Raw genomic sequence first — 22,900 nt, 5'->3', positions numbered from 1 at the left:
AAAGATGGGATTACCTTCTCTCTTGGGAAGGCTTTGGACCAGAAGAGAATAGTTGGGAACCTGCCACCAATATTCTTGACAAAACGCTCATCAAGCAATTTCATGCTACTTAGTACTTATCCTTCGAAACCGAAACCCCCAGGAGGGGGCCTTAGGAGAGGGATACAGTAATGACCACCAGCCACAGCCATCCGTGGCAGGCCCAACACACCTCATATCTTGCCTGGCCCTCCACCTTCGGTGCTCTCGCAACAGTGCCCAGTCACCACCACCATGTTTCTCCTGGTTCTCTGCCGCCGACCAGCGCTCCGATCCTGAGCCTCTCTAGGCGCACGCATGCACTACCTAGTCTGCTTTTAAAGGGACCTTGGTGGGAACTCCGGGTTCGTCCCCACCTGATGACTTCATTGACCCGATATATTTAAGCCTTACCTGTAGCCTCCACTAACTGACTTGGCAACGAGTTCCATGGTTCTTTTGATGCCATACTTTCTCCATGGACCGATTGTTCCTGCCGTCGGACCTCTGCGCTTCTCCTTCTGGGTTCCTCTCTCAGTGCTTCCCGCTCTGTGGACCCTGGCTCAGCGCAACCTAACTGGACTCCATCTCAGCGCTTCCCACTCCTCGGGGCCAGGTTAAATGCCACCTTACCCAGACTCTCTCTCAGCACTTCCCGCTCCGCAGGCTCTGGCTCAGCACAACCTAACTGGACTCCATCTCAGCGCTTCCCACTCCTCTGGGCCAGGCCACCTTATCAGACTCTCTCCCAGTGCTTCTTACTCCTCGGGGCCAGGCTCAGCACCAGTCTACTTGTGAGTTCCAACAACAGTGCCCGCTGCTCCTGGGAATCCTCACGGTACTTCTCCTTGAGGACTTTGCTACAGTGCCTTCTCTCTTTGGGAGTTGGCTCAGAGCAGTACACCTTCACAATGGGCCTCAGAGCCCCGCTCCTCGGGGCAGCCCTCTATGCTGCTACAACAGAATATCCTGTCACTGGCTTGCCGTGTCCCAGGCAGAATCCCTGCGCTGCTACTCTCCAAGCACCAGCTACAGCAGGTTCCCTGCTCTAGCTTTTATGCAGCGTATTACAGTTCACATCTGCACTTCCTCTCCTCGAGGCCACTCCCACGTAGTCCACCTCTACTCCCTACAGAGCTCCAGTGACCTTACATTCCCTGAGACTCTCCTCCTCCCTCTTAGAGTGCTCCTTTCTTGAACTGTGTCTCTGACACTCTCTGCACTCACTTGCCTACCCTCTCTGGGACCAGCCACACAGGGGCGCTCCTAAGTCCTACTGGCCCCAGCACCTAAAGGCTAAACCTGCAGGGAACGAGGCTCGGCACAGGTGAAGTTCTAGCTTGCTTCTGTTCCCGGCCAGCTTCACCTCCCGACAGTGGAGACCTGTGGGGCCCAACCCTTCAGGTAGCAAGAACCCCACCTCGGGCCAAGGGTCCACAAGTCCTAACACCTATAGTGCACACTATTTGAAAATGGTAGTGCGCACTAATGGGAGTTAGTGCACACTAACACGAAATTAGTGAAATATGGGGAAAAAAAACCCGAAATGTGGAAAAAATGAAGTTAACCATGGGAAAAATGAAGTACGAACCGATACAATATATAAAAACTATACACATCTTAGTATGTAATACATTTAAGACAAATAAGAGAAAATATTTTATTACTAAATGCATAAACTCTGGAAATTGTTGCCTGAGGATGTGGTGAAAACTGTTAGTGTAGCTGGGTTTCAAAAAGGTTTGGACAATATCCATAAACCATCATTATGGTGGACTTGGGAAAAGATATTGCTTATTCCTGGGATAAGCAGCATGGAATCTATTGATCTTTTGAATCCTGCCAAGTACTTGTAACTGGATTGTCCACTGCTGGAAACAGGACATTGGGCTTGGTGGAACTTTGGTCTGACTCAGTATGGCAAATCTTATGCTTATGTTCTTAATAAAATCTTTTTAAAGTACATTTGAAGCAAAAAGCCTGTGAGGGAGTCAGTTGGGCTGCTATATGGCAGAGGTGGAAAAGGGGTGGACAGGAAGGACAAGGAAATAGCAGAAAAACTAAATGAATTCTTTGCCTCTGTCCTTACTGAGGAGGATGTCGAAGTCATACCCACACTGGAAACATTTTTTGACGCTGATGTCTCTGCACGACTAAATGTAATCACTGTGAAAGATGGAGGATATAATAAATCAGATTGACTGGCTAAAGAATAACAAATCACTGAGTCTGAATGGTATTCACCCTAGAATTCTAAAAGAACCCAAACATAAAATTGCAGACCTTTTTCTGGTGATTTTCAACCTATCATTTAAATTAGCTAAGGTAGAGAAGATTGGAGGGTGACCAAAAAGGGCTCCAGGAATGATCCAGGAAACTATAGACTGATGAGTCTGATGTAAGTGCTGGGAAAAATAATAGAAATTATTAAAAACAAACCACATAGATAGGCATAGTTTAATGGGGGAGAGTCAACATGCTTTTTGCAAAGAAAAGTCTTGCTTTACTAATTTACTAGATTTGTTTTGAAGGTGCAAATAATCAGGCAGATGAAAGTGAACCAGTTGATATAGTGCATTTGGTTTTCAGAAGGCATTTGACAAAGTCCCTCATGAGAGACTCCCCAGAAAATTGAGAGGTCATGAGATCAGAGGCAATGTCTTATTGTGGATTGGTAATTGGATAAAAGAAAACAGCAGGTAGAACAAAATGGTCCATTTTTAATATGGTTATTAGTGCAGTACTCCAGGGATCTGTATTGGGATCTGTGCTATTTAGCATATTCATAAATGATCTTCATAAATGATCTGGAAAAAGAAACAATACGTGAGATGTCCAAATTTGCAGATGACATCATTAAATTAGCAGCAGATTGTGAAGAACTGCAGAAGGCGCTTATGAAACTAGGAGACTGAGCATTTACTATAAACAGCAGATGCATTTTCATGTGGACAAATGCAAAATAATGAAGTGGGAAAAAAATAATCGCAACTACAGATACATAATGCTGGATTATGTGTTAGGACTTGCCACCTAGGAAAAGGACCTCAGAGTCCTGTGGACAATACTTTGATATTTCTATCTCAGTGTGTGATGACAGTCAAAAAGGCAAGTAGAATTTTAGGAAATTAGTTGGAAAAGAATAGAAAACAAAACTGAGAATATCATAATGCGTTTGTATAGATCCATGGTACATAGCAGACATAGAAAAGGTACAAAGAAGGGTGACAAAAATGATAAAGGTGGATGGAAAAACTCCCTTATGGAAAAAGGCTAAACAGATTAGGGTTCTTTAGGCTGGAAAAGAGATGACAGAGAGGATATATGACTTGATATTTCTAAAATCATGAGTGGGGTGGAACACCTATTAGGGAATTGTTGGAGATCACGTGATACTGTGAGACGGGTAGGATGTGATTTTCCTCCCTCTTGGACCCAATCTTCCCCCATCCGCGCCCTCCGGGCAGATTTTGCTAATATTTGTATCCTCGGCGGCTCATATATACAGGGGAAGAAATCTGCCGGGAATGCCTCGTTGGTCATGTCAACTCGTACAGTGAAAAAAAACAAAGATAAAGAGAGGCCTAAGGTACCCAAGGCCAAGTTGGTGGACGCCAATTTAGAAGCTGAGCAGGAATCCCCAAGACTTACCTCGCTTGCTGATTTAAAACTAGCGGTGATGGAGGCACTTGAACCAGAGCTAAGGAAAATTATTGACAATTTGGATGAAAAGTCAACATCGGTAACAGGTTTTGAACACTGATTCATGTAAGTGGTGCAGCAAATATCTGATGTACAGGATAGCCTGTTATTGACGCAGGCAGAGGTAACCATGTTGACGGCTGCAATTCGGAAGCATAAGGATTGGCTGTAGGACCTTACAAACAGGTCCCATCGTAACAACTTCTGATTCATCAGATTGCCTGAATCATTAGAGGAGAGAGAACTATCAGGGTTCCTGGAGATTTGGTTTCCGAAGTTAGATGGGACTTGGATTTCAGCATAGGGTGCTGCATAATGAGCGGGTTCAGAGCTGGGCCCACATAAGGAAAATGTGGATAGGCCTTGGGTTGCTATATCGAGGCTCTTTGACTTCTCCCACAAAGTTGCCATAATGCAGGCATCAAGATCAGGTAAGCAGCTGACCTACGAGGGTAAAAAAAATACAGGTCTTCTGCAAAGCTTTCAACACAGCACCACGAGTGAGGTCAGCCCTTCTTTACCTGGCAAAGTTGTGTTTTCAACATTCGGGAGCTGTGAGATGGTGCCATACTGTGTCCTAAGCTAAAAGGTTTATGGAAGATTTGGAGAGAGATGGTTCTTAGACTCAATGAGGATGGTTATACATCTATTTTTGCTCCTCTGTTGCAACAGTTTGTGAAGTTTGCAGTACAACTCTAATCACTATAAAACTTTCTGTTACTATCTATGGCAGAAATCACTGCTGGCTATTTTGGTTCATTTTTTGAATCTCTGCAATTTATTACTAAGACTTATATGTTTTACTTTTATTTATGTTACCTGCAGAGGAGTGCAACCTTTGACTTTCAATTTGAACTTTAGAGCGTGAAGAAACTCAGCGGGGATAGTTGCGGTATTCCGTTTTATGTCTTTTTCTTTTTTTTTTTTATGCGCAGTTGCATACTATTTTCCTTCTGTGTATGTTCTGGATCCGGAGGAGGGAGCGCTAGGAGGCGCTCCCCATTGCGGAACGAGTGGGGTGTGCCCTTGCGGTGTGACAGATCCTCATCTGGGAAAGACTGGAACTGAAGACGAGAAGGCAAGAGGTGGCGAGCAAGGTCCCTCAGGTGCCCTACACAGCCCGTAGGCTGGTCGCGGACCACACTATCCTCCACATGCCCTACACAGCTGGACAGCTGGTCGTGGACCATGAGAGGAGCGGGCAAGCTCTGGACACAACACAGGCCAGGAACGAGGTGTACCCCTTGGATCCTCCGGAGTCGAAAAAGGAACAGTCTCTGAATTAAAACATGGAACTTGGAATCCGGAACTCGGGCTTTAAAATCAAGGAACCTCTGGAGACACAGCTTGCTCAGGACCTGGAACATCAGGACTCGGACATGAGGAGATGATCAGGAACGAAGATGCCGGGCAGGAGCAAGATGCAGAGAAGTCCAAAGAGGAGAAGCTCTCAGGAGGACTAGCTCCTTGCCAAGGCGAAGAGTGAATGAAGTCTGAGCCCTTTTGTAGGGCTCTGCAGGAAATGCCCAGGGAGGAGTCCAAGAAAGGCCACACCTGCACTGGCCCTTTAAGTCCGGAAGAGAGGCAGGGCCCCGCGCCTAGGAACAGGAAGCAGAGAGGAGTGCAGGACTATGGAGAGCGGTCCTGTGAGACGCTGAGAAGGAGTAGGAGCAGGGCCAGGCCCCGATGTGGAGTAGCGGCGTCCTGCGCTCGAGAGGTGAGCAGAGGGCGACTCCTGCCATGGAGGCGAGGCCGGGGACTGTGGCCTCCGGCTCACGAGCGGAGCTGACATCAGCAGCGACTCCAGCCGTGTTGAGGAGCATCGGCGGCCTCCTGCTGTGGAGGTGGGAGTGGCGTCGCAGCCTCCAGGCCGCGGAATAGAGGAGGAATGTCGGTGGCTCTGAGCTGCGAAGGTAAGCGCCTGCTTGCGGCTAGGCCTGTGAGCAGGAGCGTAACAGTGTAGCTTTTTGAGTTTTTCTGAACTGTATTACAGGAATAAAAACTGACTGTTAAAATTATTATGATGTTTGGTAATGTTTTGTTGGAATTTTTAATAAAGTTGAAGAATGTGACTTGCAACTTGGGACAGACAGGGGTTTTTGGGGTATGAGTGGATGGGGGGAACTATAGACTTAAGTATAGAACTTGATCCTCAGGGAGAAGGTGATGGTGCCATGTGTAACAGGGATAGTTTTTAACGGGTTGGGGGGATGGGGAGAGGGTTGGTTTTTTTTTTTGTTCTTTGGATAATACAAGGGGACAGACAAATTCTGTGGATTTGGGTAGCCTTCTTGAGAGAAAGGACAGCTCAGATTTTGTGAATGGCCTCTGCTGGGAGGGCCCTTACACACTTAACTTTTTGTATTTCTATTTTTTTCTTTTTCATATGGTATTCTATGCGAGCTGTGGGATAAGTTATAATGTCCAATGAAGTTAATATTCTGTTGTGGAATGCTTGTGGCATAGGCTCAGCAATAAAGCATACCAAGATCTTTACCTTCTTAAAAAAAAAAAGGCAGAGGTGGTCTTCTTCTAAGAGACCCACCTCAATGACACTGAACATCAAAAGCTTAAAAAATGGTGGGTGCGAGATGTTAGATTTGCCTCAGCAACTACCTCTCAGAGGTGTAGCTATCTTCATACATAAGACTCTGCCTCTGACAGTGACAAAGGAAATGATAGCTCCACAGGGATGATATGTGATTCTGGTCACTGAGCTGTGCTGCAATCTCTAATCCTATGTAACATCTATGCTTCCAACAACTTTGACCCTCTCTTCTTTAATAATATCTATAGGCTTTTGCTTCCTTACTTGGGACTGGAAATAGTATTAGAGGGGTATTTTAACCATGTTCGTGACCTTACCTAGGACAAATCTAAAAAACCTGTACATGACAGAGTCCAAAAGGATAAGGGGTTCTATATCTTGGAGGAAGGGCTAAACCTAGTCGATTCCTGGAGGCTTTTACATCCTATGGAGAAAGATTTTACTCATCTTTCGAGAGTTCATTCCACATATTCCAGGCTTGACTATCTTTTAATTTCCCAAGTTAATTTTTCTCAGGTTACTGAATCCAGAAATAGAGATCTCACTCTGTCTGATCATGCCCCAGTTGATTAAAACTAGGATGGGGTGCTGATACTGGAAAGAGATTCTCTTGGAGGTTTTCATACTATTTGATGTTAGAGTGTCTGTTCCAAGATTATCTGAAAGAGAGATGGAAAAACTTTGACCTGCATAACTGAAAACATATGGGACGATCCCATTTTGTTTTGGTACACTGCTAAGGTCCTTCAAGGTAACATAATTTCCTTTCTGGAAAAACAAAGGAGGGACATAGATAAACAGCTTTTTTGTTTGGAAAAACAATTGACTAAGGCTAAAAAATTGTTGGTTGCCTCCAACACTAGCCAAACAGAGAGGCCAACCTAAGCATTAAGGTGGCTTTGAATTCACTAATACATCAAAGAACAGTAAAATCTATAACTTACTATAAATTTTAATTATATCAGTGTAGTAATAGCTCGGGCAAATTATTAGCCAATCTTATCACATCCAATGTGGGCTCTCCTTACATTAATACAGGTACAAACTTAGGGGGTCATTTACTAAAGGTTTTCTCCCATTTTGTGTCTATGGAAAAAATGCTTAGTAAATGACCCCCCTTAGATTGTAAGCCCTCTGGGATAGGGAAATACTTACAGTACCTGAATGTAATCTACTTTGAAGCGCTGAAAAAGTGCAAAAAGCAGAATATAAATCTAAATAAATAAATAAAATATTCTAAGCTACAGATGGGTCTCTGGTAAATACTAATAAGGGCATAGTTGATATCTTGAGGCAGATCTATGAGACATTATATACCTCTGAAAACTGGGACCAAGAGAAGTGTAGAGCTTTTTTGGAGAGGGTAGAGGTGCCCAAATTCATCACAGACCAACTGTCATTGTTGAATAGGCCTAGCAATCTGATAGAGGTTCAGGGAGGCATTCATGGAGCTAAATCTTTGAAGGCTCCAGGTCTTGATGGATTCACAGCTGAGTTTTATAAATCCCTCTTGAACCATGTTACGATGCCCTTAGAGATGATTTTTCAAGCTTTGTTATATCAGGGGGCATGAATTTGGCACAAATTATAGTGATTCCCAAGGAGGGGAAAGACCCTACATCTCCAACGGCCTTCTCCCACTTCTCCCATCTGATCTCACTTTTGAACTTCGATCAGAAGCTCTTTGCTAAGATATTAGCTGATCGGTTGGCTGTAATTTTACCCAAACTTATTGACACTGGTCAAGTGAGTTTTTTCATTCTTCCATGATTGCCAGACTTCTCTTAACAGCTATGACACTGGGACGAGTTGACAGTTGCCTTTTCTGATGGTCAGTTTTGATGCAGAAAAGGCTTTTGACAGGGTGGAATGGGAGTATTTATTTTTTCTTTTGGACCATATGGGGCTATCAGGTTTATTTCAGAAGGTCATCAGACTGGTATATGCTGACCCTAAAGCTTCTGTAATGGCTAATGGTGTAGAATCTGAACTGTTCTCTATTGGAAGGGTTACCCTTCAGGGTTGTCTGCTCTTCTGGCACTCTTTATTGTTTTTGGAACCTTTTATAAGGTCGCTACAATAGGCATGAGATGTTCAGGGGATCCAACTCATCCATCAAGAATTTAAATACGCTGCATTTATGGACGATATTTTAGTGTTTCTGACTAAGCCAAAGAGCTCATTATGGTGCCGATGCAATACAGTGCGCTCAGCCGAGTGCACTGTTAACCTGCAGCTGGACGCGGGTTGAATAGGCGCTAATCAATCCCCTAATGCAATAAGGGGATTAGCGCATATTCAACGCGCATCCAACGTAGAGTGAATCTAATAGTGCTCATCACATGCAAATGCATGTGAATGAGGCTATTAGGCATTCACTCCCGATGCGAAAACAAAAATGTGTGACTCAGACGCACATTTAACTGTCATCTATTAACGCCTGTTTGCTAACGTGACCCCCTAATTTAAATATTGCATGGCGCCCCTCTTGGGCGTGCCTGAGGCACATTAAGAAAGCAGGCGCTGACTGTTCAGCGCCCACTTTCTACGCTAATTTATTGCATTGGCCCCTAAGTGACATCTGAACAATTTCGTGCCTTTTCGGGCTTAAAGTTCAATACTGAAAAATCATAGGCTTTTGCCTTCCCGGCTTCGGTGCAATCACAATGGGTCAGGGGTATTTCCACTGAAGTGGGCAGCTGGACCTATTCGCTATTTGAGGCTAAAGGTTTTGTCTGATTTGGACTAGTTATATGAGCTTAACGTCTACCATCTTTTGGCTTTTACTAAATGAAAGCTCCAAATTTGGAAAAATGTACGTCTCTCTTTGGTTGGCAGGATAAATCTTTCTAAAATGGTGATCTTCCCAAAGTGGCTCTATGTTCTTCAAAGTCTTACACTTGTATACTCACAAGAGATCTGAAAACCCTTTGCTGTCATGGGGGGGGGAGGGGGTTAAGAAAGCTCATATTGCCTTATCATGTATGAAAAGGGAGGGAGGCCTTGGAATTGCAGACCTGGAATCCTGCAATTTGGCATGCTTAATCCACCTCTTAAGGGATTGGCTATATGACAAATCCATTTATGTTAATTTGGTGGGGGAACGAGCCTTGGTTGGTCCTCTAGATTTAAGATTTATTCTATATGCACATTACAGTAAACTTCCAAGAGAATGGTTGAAATCTTTACTGATTCCCCTGTGAAATGGGCCTGGAGCTCTTTAACAAAGATATTCCAGAGGTCCCCTTATTGTTCCCAGCTTTTACTTATTCAGGGAAACTTATTATCCAGATAGTAATACAATGGATTTTCACAGATGGAGAATGAGAGATGTGATGCAGATACAACATGTTGTGGGGGATGAGGGAGAGATGAAAACATTCTCAGATCTGAAATTACAATATGCGTTGACTGATTCTAGGGTTTTTTTTTAATATGTCTTATTGAAAAATTATATTTCTGATTTTCTGAGGAGAGATTTGGACTTCGCCTTTTTGGATTCCCTGGAGGAATTGTTCCAGCCTAAATTGGTGAAGAAATTGCCTTTATTCAAAATGTGTAAAGGATTGAGTAAGATGAAGCCTAAAGTGGACTGTAGACCCTTGTTTTGTTGCGCAGAGGGCTTTTTTTTTTTTAATTTTAGAAGCCACCGTACACTCTTGGTTTAGGCACATTAAAAATCTCTCATCAAACATGAACATCAGAGAACTGCAACATAAATTTCTGAGGAGAGCTTTCATTTCTCAGTCACTTGTTTTAAAGGCAGGGATTGCTATTCTGGAGTTATGTGGGCATTGTGGTGTTATTGAGGGTACGCTTTCTCATATGTTAAACATTTCCAGCTGTGTGTCAACAGTTTGTGGATATTCTATTCCACAAGCCCCTGAATTTCTGTTGTATGAGCAGTTTCCTTCTTTTCTTTTTCATTCAGAGGGGAATAGGTTATTTGCCCCAAAAACATTTGTTTTGGGTAAATGAACCATTCTATTAAATTGGAGGGGAGAAAATTTCCCATCGTTCAGGCAATGGCACAACCTTTTGCATGATATGATGCAAATGGAATGCCTGACCTCTCATACCACTGTTAAACACAGAAGACTTTTTCTAAATATTTGGGAGAAATATAATCAAAACCCTGCCCCAGAAAGCTCTGAGTTTATTTCTAAATACTAGCTGTCTGAGATGGTTGTGTTGCTGTGTTTCATAATCTGAAGCTTTTGCTGACCCTTTGTTCACTACTTGGGAAGGGGGATGAGTGGGAGGGAAATACTGCTGTCTAATTGTAATTTGAATCTTTGCATTAGCCTCCCATGTGCATAAGAATCACTAAGCATGGCGGCTTTGTAATGGTTTCTTTACTGTTAATAAACTGTTGAACTATAAGAAGGGTACTGTTATTTACATAAGGACATTAGAACATGTCATACTGGGTCAGACCAAGGGTCCATCAAGCCCAGCATCCTGTTTCCAACAGTGGCCAATCCAGGCCATAAGAACCTGGCAAGTACCCAAAAACTAAGTCTATTCCATATTACTGTTGCTAGTAATAGCAGTGGCTATTTTCTAAGTCAACTTAATTAATAGCAGGTAATGGACTTCTCTTCCAAGAACTTATCCAATTCTTTTTTAAACGCAGCTATACTAACTGCATTAACCACATTCTCTGGCAACAAATTCCAGAGTTTAATTGTGCGTTGAGTGAAAAAGAATTTTCTCTGATTAGTTTGAAATGTGCCATATGCTAACACCATGGAGTGCCCCCTAGTCTTTCTATTATCTGAAAGAGTAAATAACCGATTCACATCTACCCGTTCTAGACCTTTCATGATTTTAAACACCTCTATCATATTCCCCCTCAGCCGTCTCTTCTCCAAGCTGAAAAGTCCTAACCTCTTTAGTCTTTCTCATAGGGGAGCTGTTCCATTCCTCTTATCATTTTGGAACACTAGGACTAGGGGACACGCTATGAAACGAGCAACCAGCAGACTTAAAACAAATTGTAGGAAGTATTTCTTCACTCAGGTCATGATCAGGCTATGGTATCTGTTGCCAAAGGATATGATCCTTAGAATAATTCTTTTCAACATTTTCATGAACGACTTAGTGGAAGGATTGTCGGGAAATGTTTATTTTTTTGCCAATGATACCAAAATCTGCAAGAAAGTGGACAGCCAGGAAGGAGTGGAAAACATGAGGAGCTTGAGAAATGGTCTAGGGTCTGGCAGTTAAGATTTAAAGCTAAAAAATGCAGAGGAATGTATTTAGTATGCAAAAACCCAAGGGAGAGGTACAGTGTTGGAGGTGAAATTCTTCTAAGCACAAAGGAAGAGCGGGATCTGGGGGTGATTATATCTTACGATCTTAAAATGGCCAAACAGGTGGATAAAGTGATGGAAAGATGCTTGGCTGCATAGTGAGAGGAATGGTCAGCAGAAAAAAGGGAGGTGATACTGGCCATGTATAGATCCTTGGTAAGACCTCATTTGGAATACTTTGTACAATTCTGAAGACTGCACCTTCAAAAAGATATAAACAGGATGGAGTCATTCCAGAGGGTGGTTACTAAAATGGTCAGTAGGGGTGTGCATTCGTTTTGAACTTAAATGTAAAACCCAACTTTTTTTTTTTTTAACTTAAAAAAGTGATGAGGCGAAAACGATCGGATTTCCAACTTATTCAACATAGCTATGTTGAATACGTTGGAAATCGCGATTGTTGATCCAAAATAAAAATTTAAACCCCTCACCCTCCTTAATCCCCCCCCCCCAAGACTTACCACAACTCCCTGGTGATCCAGCGGGGAGTCAGGACGCCATTCCTGAACTCCTTTGCGAGGAGCACGTGACGTCGGCGCCACGTCGGAGTGACGCTGCGACACGTGATTCCCCGCGGGTTCCCTCCGGGACCCTCGTTGGGCCCAAAAGGAACTTTTGGCCAGCTTGGGGGGGTCAGGAGGCCCCCCCAAGCTGGCCAAAAGCCTAGGGGATGCTCTTGGCTCTCACTTCCCCATCAATGATTATTTTGAAGTAAAAGGGGTCTGAGGGGGCTAGAAGAAAGGTGGGGTGGGTCGCTAGACCATTAGGGATAGTTTTTGGTTGGCTTATAGGAGCTGGGTTTTATTGTAAAGGGGCAGGGTTGGGGTGAAGGGTTGGAGGGTCACTCGCTGATGGTACAAAATAGTTTATTTTACTTTTAAAACAAATGGCAGTTGGGGGGGAGTGGGACATGGTGGTCTAAGTAGAGGAGGGTGTGGCCATCAATGGAGCTGAGCAGCATCTTTAAGACTAGGCCGTGGATGCCTCAGGATGTGCATTAACATCCTGAGGCATCTTTGGGAAATTAACGATAACTCTGTTGTCATTAATTTCAAGTCCAATAATGTGGCTTGCGAAATTGTTGGCTAACTGTGTTATTTGATTTACATATTTTAGGGTAGTAATGAGCTCATTAGCATGCTAATTTATCATGCAAAAACACTGGTTTTTGCTTAGTACATGGCCTAATGCAGCTTAGTAAATGAGTTCCATAATAGGGTTCAAAATAGGATTGGACACAATGGACAAGTTCCTGAAGAAAAAGTCTATAAGTAGTTATTAGCTAGGTAGATTTGGGAAAGTCAGCGCTTATTCCTGAGTGAGATACATGAAATAGATCAACTATTGGGGATCTACCTGGTACTTATGACCCAGACTGGCCACTGTAATAGACAGGATGCTGGGCTCAATGGCTCTTCTGATGTTCTTACTCCATTTGTTTATTTATAATATAATTTAAGTTGGAGATATTTGTAGGGAATGAAATGTGAAATTACAACTACATAATAAACTTTGAGTTCAATAGTTAACTTGATTCAAATAACTGACCTTTATGTTTGCTTTAATTTTCAGCAGGTATCTGAAGGTACTTAGACAGTGCTTCAAAATGGCCTTACATGTGATGTTGCTTTATTTCACCACATTCATAATCTTCACAATAGGCAATCGTGTATACGTGCATCCTTTCCATTTTTTTGCCTATAATAAGAGCATCTGCACCGAGATGGAAAAACAGAATCAAAGCACCCATGAGGAAAAGGTCTTCATTCCTATCTCAGTTGAGACCGATGACTCTCCTGAACAGAAAAACCTGAAAAGCATAAACTCTTTGGAAACACAAAGCCTGGATGTTAAGGACATACCAAAGGTGACTTATTTAACGGAATTAATGAAGGATTTAGGATTTCGGTATTTTAGTGTCTTGACAAATATGCACAAGTCCGAAACTGTTCTCTTGTCACCCACCAATATTTATGCAACCTTAGTCTCTTTCTATTTGGGGGCTTCAAAGCAGACATCAACTGAATTACAATTATTCTTGGGGTTTACCACCCCATCTGAATGCACTTCCAGAGTGGATGGCCACAAAGTTCTCTCAGTTTTGAAAACTATTGATGACTTGCTCCTGTCCAAACAGGCTGACATTGATGCCTCAAGGCTGACCTGCTTGTTTACAGCCCCTGGTATACACTTATCAAAGACCTTTGTTCAAGACTTAGTGCCTAGTTCAGATGCCTTATACGTGAAGGCTGTCAATTTCACAAATCCAACTCGTGCTAAGGAACTGATCAATTCTTTTTTTGAGTCCAGAATTGCAAGAAAAAGCAATACAATACTTACCACTGACAATCCATCTACTATCAATCTGCTTTTTGCAAGCTACATACATTTCAAAGGTAAGGAAAGTAAATATTGACCAAATCCACTCTAGTGGGAGGTGTGTGAAAAAATTGTGTAGAAGAGATCTTTATATTTACCTTTGCTCTTGGCTACCTCTGGAGGGAGCTTCAGGGCAAAGCCTGAATCATGACTTCTTAATACAGGTTATCAGCATTCCTTAATACAAGTACCCTTAATACAAGTACATGAGCTTTATATTTATTATTTTCTGACTTTAAGTGTTTATGTAAAGTATGTAAAAATATCATAAAATAGGATGGGCATTGATATAGAAATAAATACAGTTTCTGGAAATCTACAAAGCATGGGTAATCATGCAGTCAAACCACAATAATGGCATGATTGTATCAATTTTAGTACCCAGGCATTATGTGACAATCTCTATTGTAACCATTTCACAAATGTTTATAAAAGATATTAATAATGGTAGGAAGATTCTCTGAAACTTGACTGGCTGCTGAGGGTTCCACTCAGTACAGTTGTCACAACATAATCGTACAGCTGGATGCAATCACTTTAAAATGACTATCACTAAAGGCTTTCCAGAGTGCATTTTGCAGTGAAATATGGGCATTTCTGAAGTGGTTGAAGACACTCAGCCTTTGATTTTGTGCCTCATAGGGTTTATATTCTTGGGTGTACTATCATGCCTTGTTGATCTACCATAAAATCATAGCAGAAGTCCTCAAAAATAAGGTGGGAATACTGCATTCTGATTGACTTACACATTAAGGGCGGATTTTAAAAGCCCTATGCGCATAAATCCAGAGGCATGGGGTATATTTTCAAACCTGCACACGGTTGTACATGTGTGCACACTACCCGGCGCGTACACATGTACACCCGATTTTATAACATGCACGTGCACGCATGTTATAAAGTCGGGGGTCAGCGCGCAAGGGGGTGCACAATTGTGCACCTTGCGCATGCCGAGCCTGCATCGAGCCACACTGCCTTCCCCCGTTCCCTCCCAGGTCACTCCGAAATCGGAGCGGCCTCTGAGGGAACTTCCCTACCCCCCCAACCGCACCTTCCCTTCCCCTACCTCCCCCGCCCTTTCCCCCCCCTACCTTTTTCTTTTTTGTTGCTGTAAAACTTACTTCAGCCCTGGGGCTGAAATAAGTTGCACACGCCAACCAATTGCCGGTGCACGATCCCCGGCACAGCAGCAAATGGCCGCTCTGCCAGGAGCCTCTGACCCTGCCCCGCCCCCGGACCACCCCACCCCTTCCCCACCCCCTTCCTGCCCCTTTTTGCAAGCCCCAGGACTTACAAGCATCCCGGGGCTTTACGCATGTTGCCGGGCCTTTTGAAAATAGGCCTGGTGCGCGTAACCTTTTGATAATCCAGCCCATAGTGCACTAGGAGGAAGCATTTTTTGTTTTAGTGGAAAGGAAGTTCTAGAACCAGAGTTCACAACAGAGGCGCAAAGGGAATAGACTCATGAGTAACATTAGGAAATAGTGCTTTACAGAAAGAGTGCTACATACATAGAGTAGAATACATAGGAGGAAGTGATGACATAACAAGTAACAAAATTCAAGAAAGCATGGGATAAGTCGAGAAAATCCTTAGCTGTGAATGTGAAGGTAACAATCAGATCAACTGGGCTCTATGATATTGCAACAGGAAGGAAAATGGGCATATTAGATGAACTTTAGGATCCTTATCTGTCATCATATGCTTTGGTTCTCTGTTTCTATACTTGCAGATCTTGCTGCAGTACTTTATTGGACACAGACATGTGGGAACACATTAAGGATCTGTAGGGTAGGGCTTCCAAAACCTATCCAGATAACTCCACAGCAAATCCTATTTTCAGGATAGCCATAATGAATATGCATAAGATAAATTTAAAAACATAGGAATCCCATATACTGGGATTCAGTTCATGCATATGCACTGTGGATATTCTGAAAACCTGACCAGCTGATGGGTCATTAGGATAGGTTTGGAAAGCCCTGGCATAGGGTATGGGTGAAGGGTACTAAATATAAGACATCTGGTAATTCTGCTGCATTTCAGTTTATACTAATACAGAGGGTATATTCTTTCAATTTTCCCTATTATACATAAAGCACACTCATAGAGAAAAAATATAGAATTAAAAATATTATTCAATACAGTACTTGTTTATTCATATAAATAAATACATGAAAACCTATCTAGACAATTAAAACAGTTTCACATGCACATGGTAACACATTACAGAAAAATTAATTGAATTATTACCAGTTTGAAATTTGTGAGCAGTACAAGCTTGAATCCTTGCTTGGCATTATTGTTGAGTTTCAAACATTTGCTAATGTCACTTTTTGTCTATATAATGCAATTATAATTCTCAGGTGAAGTCACTGTATACACTAGGTACCTGTGACAGAAGGAAAGAAGGAAAGTATATAATCCATGAGTACTGCTCATAGAAGCAGATTTATCAACACTTCTAATGCAAAAAAAAAAAAAAAAATTGCTCTAGATTTATCAGTGAAAATACACCAGCATTTCCAATGAAAAAAACGACAGGACAAAATTGAAGTAATTTTTGCACTGAAGCAAAGTTTGGTCTTTTCCATAGTCAGGAAATAACAGTCCATTGACCTTTTCAGGTAGTCAACATATCCTCTTAATTTGTAAAGCATAAAATAGTAATTTCTCAATAAGATTACTTTGTTAGGATTTATTTATATTCTGCTTTTTGCACTTTTTTCAGCACTTCAAAGTAGATTATATTCAGGTACTATAGGTATTTCTCTATTGCCAGGGGGCTTACAATCTATGTATGTACCTGAGGCAATGGAGGGTAAAGTGACTTGCCCAAGGTCACAAGGAGTGACAGTGGAACTCACACCCTGGTCTTCTGGTTTGTAGCCCACTGCTCTAACCACTAGGCTACTCCTCCACTCCAAATTTGTGGGTTTCATGGGTTTCATGGGATTCAGGGACCTTGGCCCGAGGTGGGCGTTGATGCTACCTAAGGGGTAGGGTCCCACAGGTCCCCACCATCGGGAGGTGAGGCCAGCTGGAACAGATGCAGCAGGGACACAACTATGGTTCAGTAGAGAAGGATACATCCTGCATCACTGCCTCATGATCGCAGGTGCCTGTACTGAATATACTGCGAGGCGCCCCGAGGAGTGAGGACGGAGAGGCACAGTTCAGAGGAGTTGCAGTACTTGGCAGATCTGGAGATAGGGTGGTCCAGAGGAGAAACCCTCAGTGTAGAGGTGCACTGGGCAGGCCCCAAAGAATGGGGAGCGTAGAGACAGAATCTCTGGAGAAGTGATGTAGAGCCAACTCCGAGGAGCGGGGGAAGCGTGGCAATCAGGGTCTCTGGTGTAGAGACGCAGCGGCTGTCCAGAGGAGAGGGGGAACGTAGAGTCGAAGTCTCTGGTATCGTGGAGTAGAGGCTGCCCCGAGGAGCGGGAAGTGTAGAGACAGGATCTCTGATAGGAAATGCCGCGGCTATCCCAAGGAGCGGGGAAGCAAGCAGACTGCATCTCTGGTGGAAAAGCGCAGGTACTTCTCCGAGGAGCAGGATAGCGCAGAGAAGGAGCTCAAGATGAGAAGCACTAGCAGGCCCCCGAGGAGCAGGTACCTGAGCCAAAGTCCAGAGCAGAGAGTGGAGATCCAAGGCAGGAACTGTGAGTCCAAAGAACAGGAACAAGCACCAGAGAAGTCAGGGAACTCGTTGCCAAGTCAGTTTGCGTAGGCCAGAGGAGGTGCTTAAATATCTCAGGGAAATGATGTCATCAGTCGGGGACGGCTCAGGAGTTCCCGCCATTGGCCCTTTAAATAGAGTACAGTTGGCGCGTGCACGCACCTAGGGAGGCCCAGAGTCAGAGCGTGGATTGGCAGCAGCGTTTTTGCCGTGACTCGAGGTTCTTCGTTGGCGGACAGGGTTGCAAAGAGGAGAGCAGCCTGTAAGTGCTTCCCCTGACCTGCAGCGGAGCCGGGAGCCATCCCCGGCAGGGCGGTGAGGAAGGTCGGTCGCGGCGTCTGCGGCCGACCGATGTAACATACTTTATGTGGGCCTTCAGGCAAAACTCTCATTAGACTTCAGGAAATTCAAAATATTGCAGCTAGTGATTTTTAGAGCTCTAGAAAGGTTAGCACTGCTCCTTTACTCTGCAGTATGCATTGGATTCCTATTACTCCCAGGCAAGATTTAAACTTCTCTCTTTGACCTTTCAAATTATGATAGGAAACAATCCTGTATATACTAAGTAGGCTGTGAAGGTATAAACTGGTGAAGAACCTTAGGCAAGAAACTCTTTTAAATGTTATTTGTGCAAGAAGTATGTAAAACCAGATTTAGAACTAGGATCTTTTCTGTAGGCACATTGACACTATGGGGCGAATTTTCAGAGCCCTGCTCGCGTAAATCCGCCCAAAACCGGGCGGATTTACGCGAGCAGGGCCCTGCGCGCCGGGAAGCCTATTTTACATAGGCCTCCCGACGCGCGCAGAGCCCCGGGACTCGCGTAAGTCCCGGGGTTCTCCGAGGGGGGGCGTGTCGGGGGCGTGTCGGGGGCGGGCCCAGTCGTCGCGGCGTTTCAGGGGCGTGTCGGCAGCGTTTTGGGGGCGGGTACGGGGGCGTGGCTACGGCCCGGGGCGGTCCGGGGGCGTGGCCGCGCCCTCCGTACCCGTCCCCAGGTTGCGGCCCGGCGCGCAGGAGGCCCGCTGGCGCGCGGGGATTTACGCCTCCCTCCGGGAGGCGTAAATCCCCCAACAAAGGTAAGGGGGGGTGTAGACAGGGCCGGGCGGGTGGGTTAGGTAGAGGAAGGGAGGGGAAGGTGAGGGGAGGGTGTTAGAGGATTCCCTCCGAGGCCGCTCCGATTTCGGAGCGGCCTCGGAGGGAATGGGGGTAGGCTGCGCGGCTCGGCGCGCGCCGGCTATACAAAATGATAGCCTTGCGCGCGCCGATCCAGGTTTTTTTAGTAGATACGCGCGGCTCCGCGCGTATCTACTAAAATCCAGCATACTTTTGTTTGCGCCTGGAGCGCAAACAAAAGTAGGCTATTTGCGCGCCTTTTAAAATCCGCCCCTATAGCTGTGGGGTTATCAGAACAAATTTGAGATGCTCTGCTCTAAGGGCCTGATTTTCAAATGCATTTACATGCTTAAAACTGGGTTTTACATATATAAATGCACTTTTGCATATGTAAATGAGCTATTGAAAATTGCTAAACTATATACCATTGAATTATCAATAGGCTTTGCACATGGTGCATGTAATGAGGGAGGGTGTGATACTCGACCTACTGCGGGAGATGTCATCTCTAATGTCTGGGCAGATGCCCTGCTGAGCACCAGTGATCATTAGATGGTATGGTTTGCTATCACAAATAGGATATAGAGATGTCACACAAAGACCCAAGTTTTACCCTCCATTGCCTCAGGTACAAACTTACCCCATCATTCATCCAAAAAACTCAAAAAGGGGCATGTTTATGGAAAGACTTTGCATAGTGCAGTAAACTTAGTATGCCATGCAATAATCCCTATTTTTCTCATCCTGCACTGAGTGAGAGAGAGACTATCTACAAAGCCCTCATAGTAGTTAAGTATTTATATCTCTATAGGAGGGCCACCTAATAGGTCGAGATGAGGTGTTAGTGGTGGTTTAGGGGCGAGTTTCGCATGTAGATTTCCGTAACACCAATCATGCTTACCAGCCTGCCATTGCTACTGCTACTGCTGCAGTGAAGCATCATGATCCCTTTCCTTTCCAAAGTTCTTGAGAAACTGGTTAACTCTCGACTTTCCGACTAGAACAAAATAATATCCTCCAACCTACACAATATGGTTTTAGGAAACACCTCAGCACGGAAACCCTCCTCCTATCCCTTACAGACACTCTTGTCAAAGGAATGGACGCTGGTAACTCGTAACTCATCGCTATGCTTGACATTTCTGCCACTTTCGACACCGTCAACCACAACATCCTTTTCAATATTCTCTCCATCATTGGGATCTCTGGAACTGCCCTATCCTGGATAAAATCATACCTCCAAAATCGTTGTTACACAGTCATCACTGACAATAAAGAATCCAACCCCGTAAACCTTGAGTGTGGTGTCCCCCAAGGCTCCTCTCTCTCTTCTATCCTGTTTAACATTTACATGCTCCCTCTTACCACCCTCCTCTCCAATCTTGGCTTCACGCACTTCATTTATGCCGATGATGTGCAAATCCTTGTCCCTTTTACAAACTCCCTCCTCACCACTCTCCAAAACTGGGAAACCTGCCTTGCCGCCATCAATCAGCTCCTCACCAACATGAACCTATCTCTCAACCCCCAAAAAACTGAACTCCTCATCGTCTCCTCTAAACATGCAGCAATTTCTATACCGCCCGCCTGCTCCTCATCTTCTTTCCCATCTCACACACGAAACCTGGGTGTCATCCTTGACAGCCAACTCACCTTCAAACCATACATCAAATCTATCCTCAGCAATTGCTATTTCAAACTACAAACACTTAAAAAACTCAAACCTCTTCTATACTTCTCTGACTTCCGTACAGTTCTCCAGTCCATCATTTTTTCTAAAATGGACTACTGCAACTCTCTCCTCCTTGGCCTCCCTGCTACCTACATCAAACCGTTACAACTCCTCCAAATGCCACTGCACGCCTCCTCACAAATGCCAATAAGAGTGATCACATCACTCCTACTCTAATTGATCTTCACTGGCTACCGATACATTCCCGCATCCTCTACAAAACTCTTACACTCATTCACAAAAGCATTGCCAATGACCATTACCACTGGATAAATCCCCCATTTCTTCCTCGAACATCCTCCAGACCAGCACGCTCCTCTCTCCAAGGAACCCTCTGCACTCCCTCTATAAAATCCACCAGACTGATCTCCACAAAAAACAGAGCCCTCACACTTTCTGGCCCCACACTTTGGAACTCCATGCCCCATGAACTACGTACCGAAACCTCTACTCCCAAATTAAAAAAAAAACTTAAAACATGGCTCTTCCTCCAAGCCTACCCCACCTTATCCACCCATCCTAACCCCTCTGTCTTACTTGAAAAAACGTAAAGCACCCCAGAAACTTTACAATCTCTTCCTTATAGCTAGTTTCCTATAACCAATCTCTTATAAATCCTCCATTCCTGATTTCTCCTCCTCTAAATCTAAGCAGCACCCCTTCTAGGCCTTTCGAATTTCCCCTATAGTTTCACCCGAAACTCAGCATCTGCAACAATTATATTATACTTTTGAACCTTGTACATAGCTTCCCCCCCCCCCCCCCCCACAATCTATCCTACCCCCAGTTGGAATGTATTTATAAATTCTTGGTTTCTTATTGCACTCTTGTTGCTTTCCAGTTATTTGTAAATGCCATACCTACTTGATATGGTTTGTTCTAAGTTTTCTGTAAACCGATACAATGTGCAAACGGTTGTCAGTATATAAAAATCTTTAAAATAAATAAATAAATGATACTGCTGCCACTTCTGTGGATAAAGCTGCAACTGCTGCAGTGAAGTACAGGAAGCCCAATACCAGCACGAAGAGCCTGCACCCAGCACATCTTATTGGCTTACTGTAAAAAGCAAAACAAGATACCAACCAGAACAGTATCAATTTGTACTAATTTATAAAACTATTGTAACTCTAATTATTGACATGTCTAGTAATTCTTCATTCACAAAAACCTTAATACATTATACAGTACAAAGAGAAGATGTCATAAAACATATTTCACCTATCTAAAACACTCTCCTCAACAAACTCTCTCAAACCAACAGGCATATACACTCTCCAACAATCACACAGATCATTCACCACATTCATTAAATACAACATATCAACCAATCTATAATCTTCTTTAAATTGAAATTCTCTAATATTCTTAAATCAAAACATAATACACAGTTCTATTAATTTTCTTAGTACCTGCATAGAAGAAACAGTCAGATATAATGTTGTTAGCATAAGTGACATCAAATCTTCTCATATTCTTCAGGACAACTACTAAATAGCGAACACGGGCTTGTACTTAACTTATGGAGTTCCATCCAAATGTATCAAGAATGTTCATTCCCCTCGAAATGCAGAGAAGCAATCATCTCAAAAGTTACTAGATTCATCCAATCGTAGCTGTTAAGTTCACTGCCCAGTTTTCTCCTAATCACAACTCTCCCGGTTTCGCTGAATCTTTTCACTAATGGTGTTGCAGCTCCCAACCTGGTTTTATTATAGTCACATTTCTCCTGGTACTCTACATAAGAACATGCCATACTGGGTCAGGCCAAGGGTCCATCAAGCCCAGCATCCTGTTTCCAACAGTGGCCGATCCAGGCCATAAGAACCTGGCAAGTACCCAAAAACTAAGTCTATTCCATGTTACTGTTGCTAGTAATAGCAGTGGCTATTTTCTAAGTCAACTCAATTAATAGCAGGTAATGGACTTCTCCTCCAAGAACTTATCCAATCCTTTTTTAAACACAGCTATACTAACTGCACTAACCACATCCTCTGGCAACAAATTCCAGAGTTTAATTGTGCGTTAAGTAAAAAAGAACTTTCTCAGATTAGTTTTAAATGTGCCACATGCTAACTTCATGGAGTGCCCCCTAGTCTTAATATAAACAATATTATCACCCCCCCCCCCTAGAAAAATACATACTAAAGGCATCTTCTCTATGGCTCCTACAACATCTTACCAGACATCTCCTCAGTCAAACACCATGGCAAAATGGCAATGCATATCCCTCTCATAACAAAGAATCAACATATTTAAATGTAAACTCTCCAATCACAAAGCCTGTTTCTCAGACATAATAGAACATGTGAGACACTCCCTCTATCTAAGTGGAAGCACTCATCTAATAGTGGACTTAATGGAGAAGTCTAAATGAAAATACTAATCTAACTGCAGACTTGATAGAGAACCTC

The 22,900-nt window shown here is 43.6% G+C and overlaps 1 protein-coding gene across 2 annotated transcripts in view; it reads left to right on the top strand.

Annotated features, from left to right (window-relative positions):
- AGT (angiotensinogen) overlaps positions 1–22,900 on the top strand; it is an 85,222-nt gene that overhangs the window by 7,673 nt on the left and 54,649 nt on the right. Inside the window, exon 2 of one of the 2 annotated variants that reach the window (XM_029594189.1) lies at positions 13,159–13,979. In XM_029594189.1, coding sequence (XP_029450049.1) covers positions 13,190–13,979 — 790 coding nt within the window. In that variant the 5' untranslated portion in view covers positions 13,159–13,189. Of the gene's footprint in view, positions 1–13,155; positions 13,980–22,900 lie in introns of both variants that reach the window. The other variant, XM_029594188.1, reaches the window with a different exon arrangement.

This window comes from Rhinatrema bivittatum, chromosome 3, assembly GCF_901001135.1.
Source record: "Rhinatrema bivittatum chromosome 3, aRhiBiv1.1, whole genome shotgun sequence".
Lineage (NCBI taxonomy): Eukaryota > Metazoa > Chordata > Amphibia > Gymnophiona > Rhinatrematidae > Rhinatrema > Rhinatrema bivittatum.
Note: the sequence above shows the minus strand (reverse complement) of the source record. Positions and strands in the feature narration are given on the sequence as shown.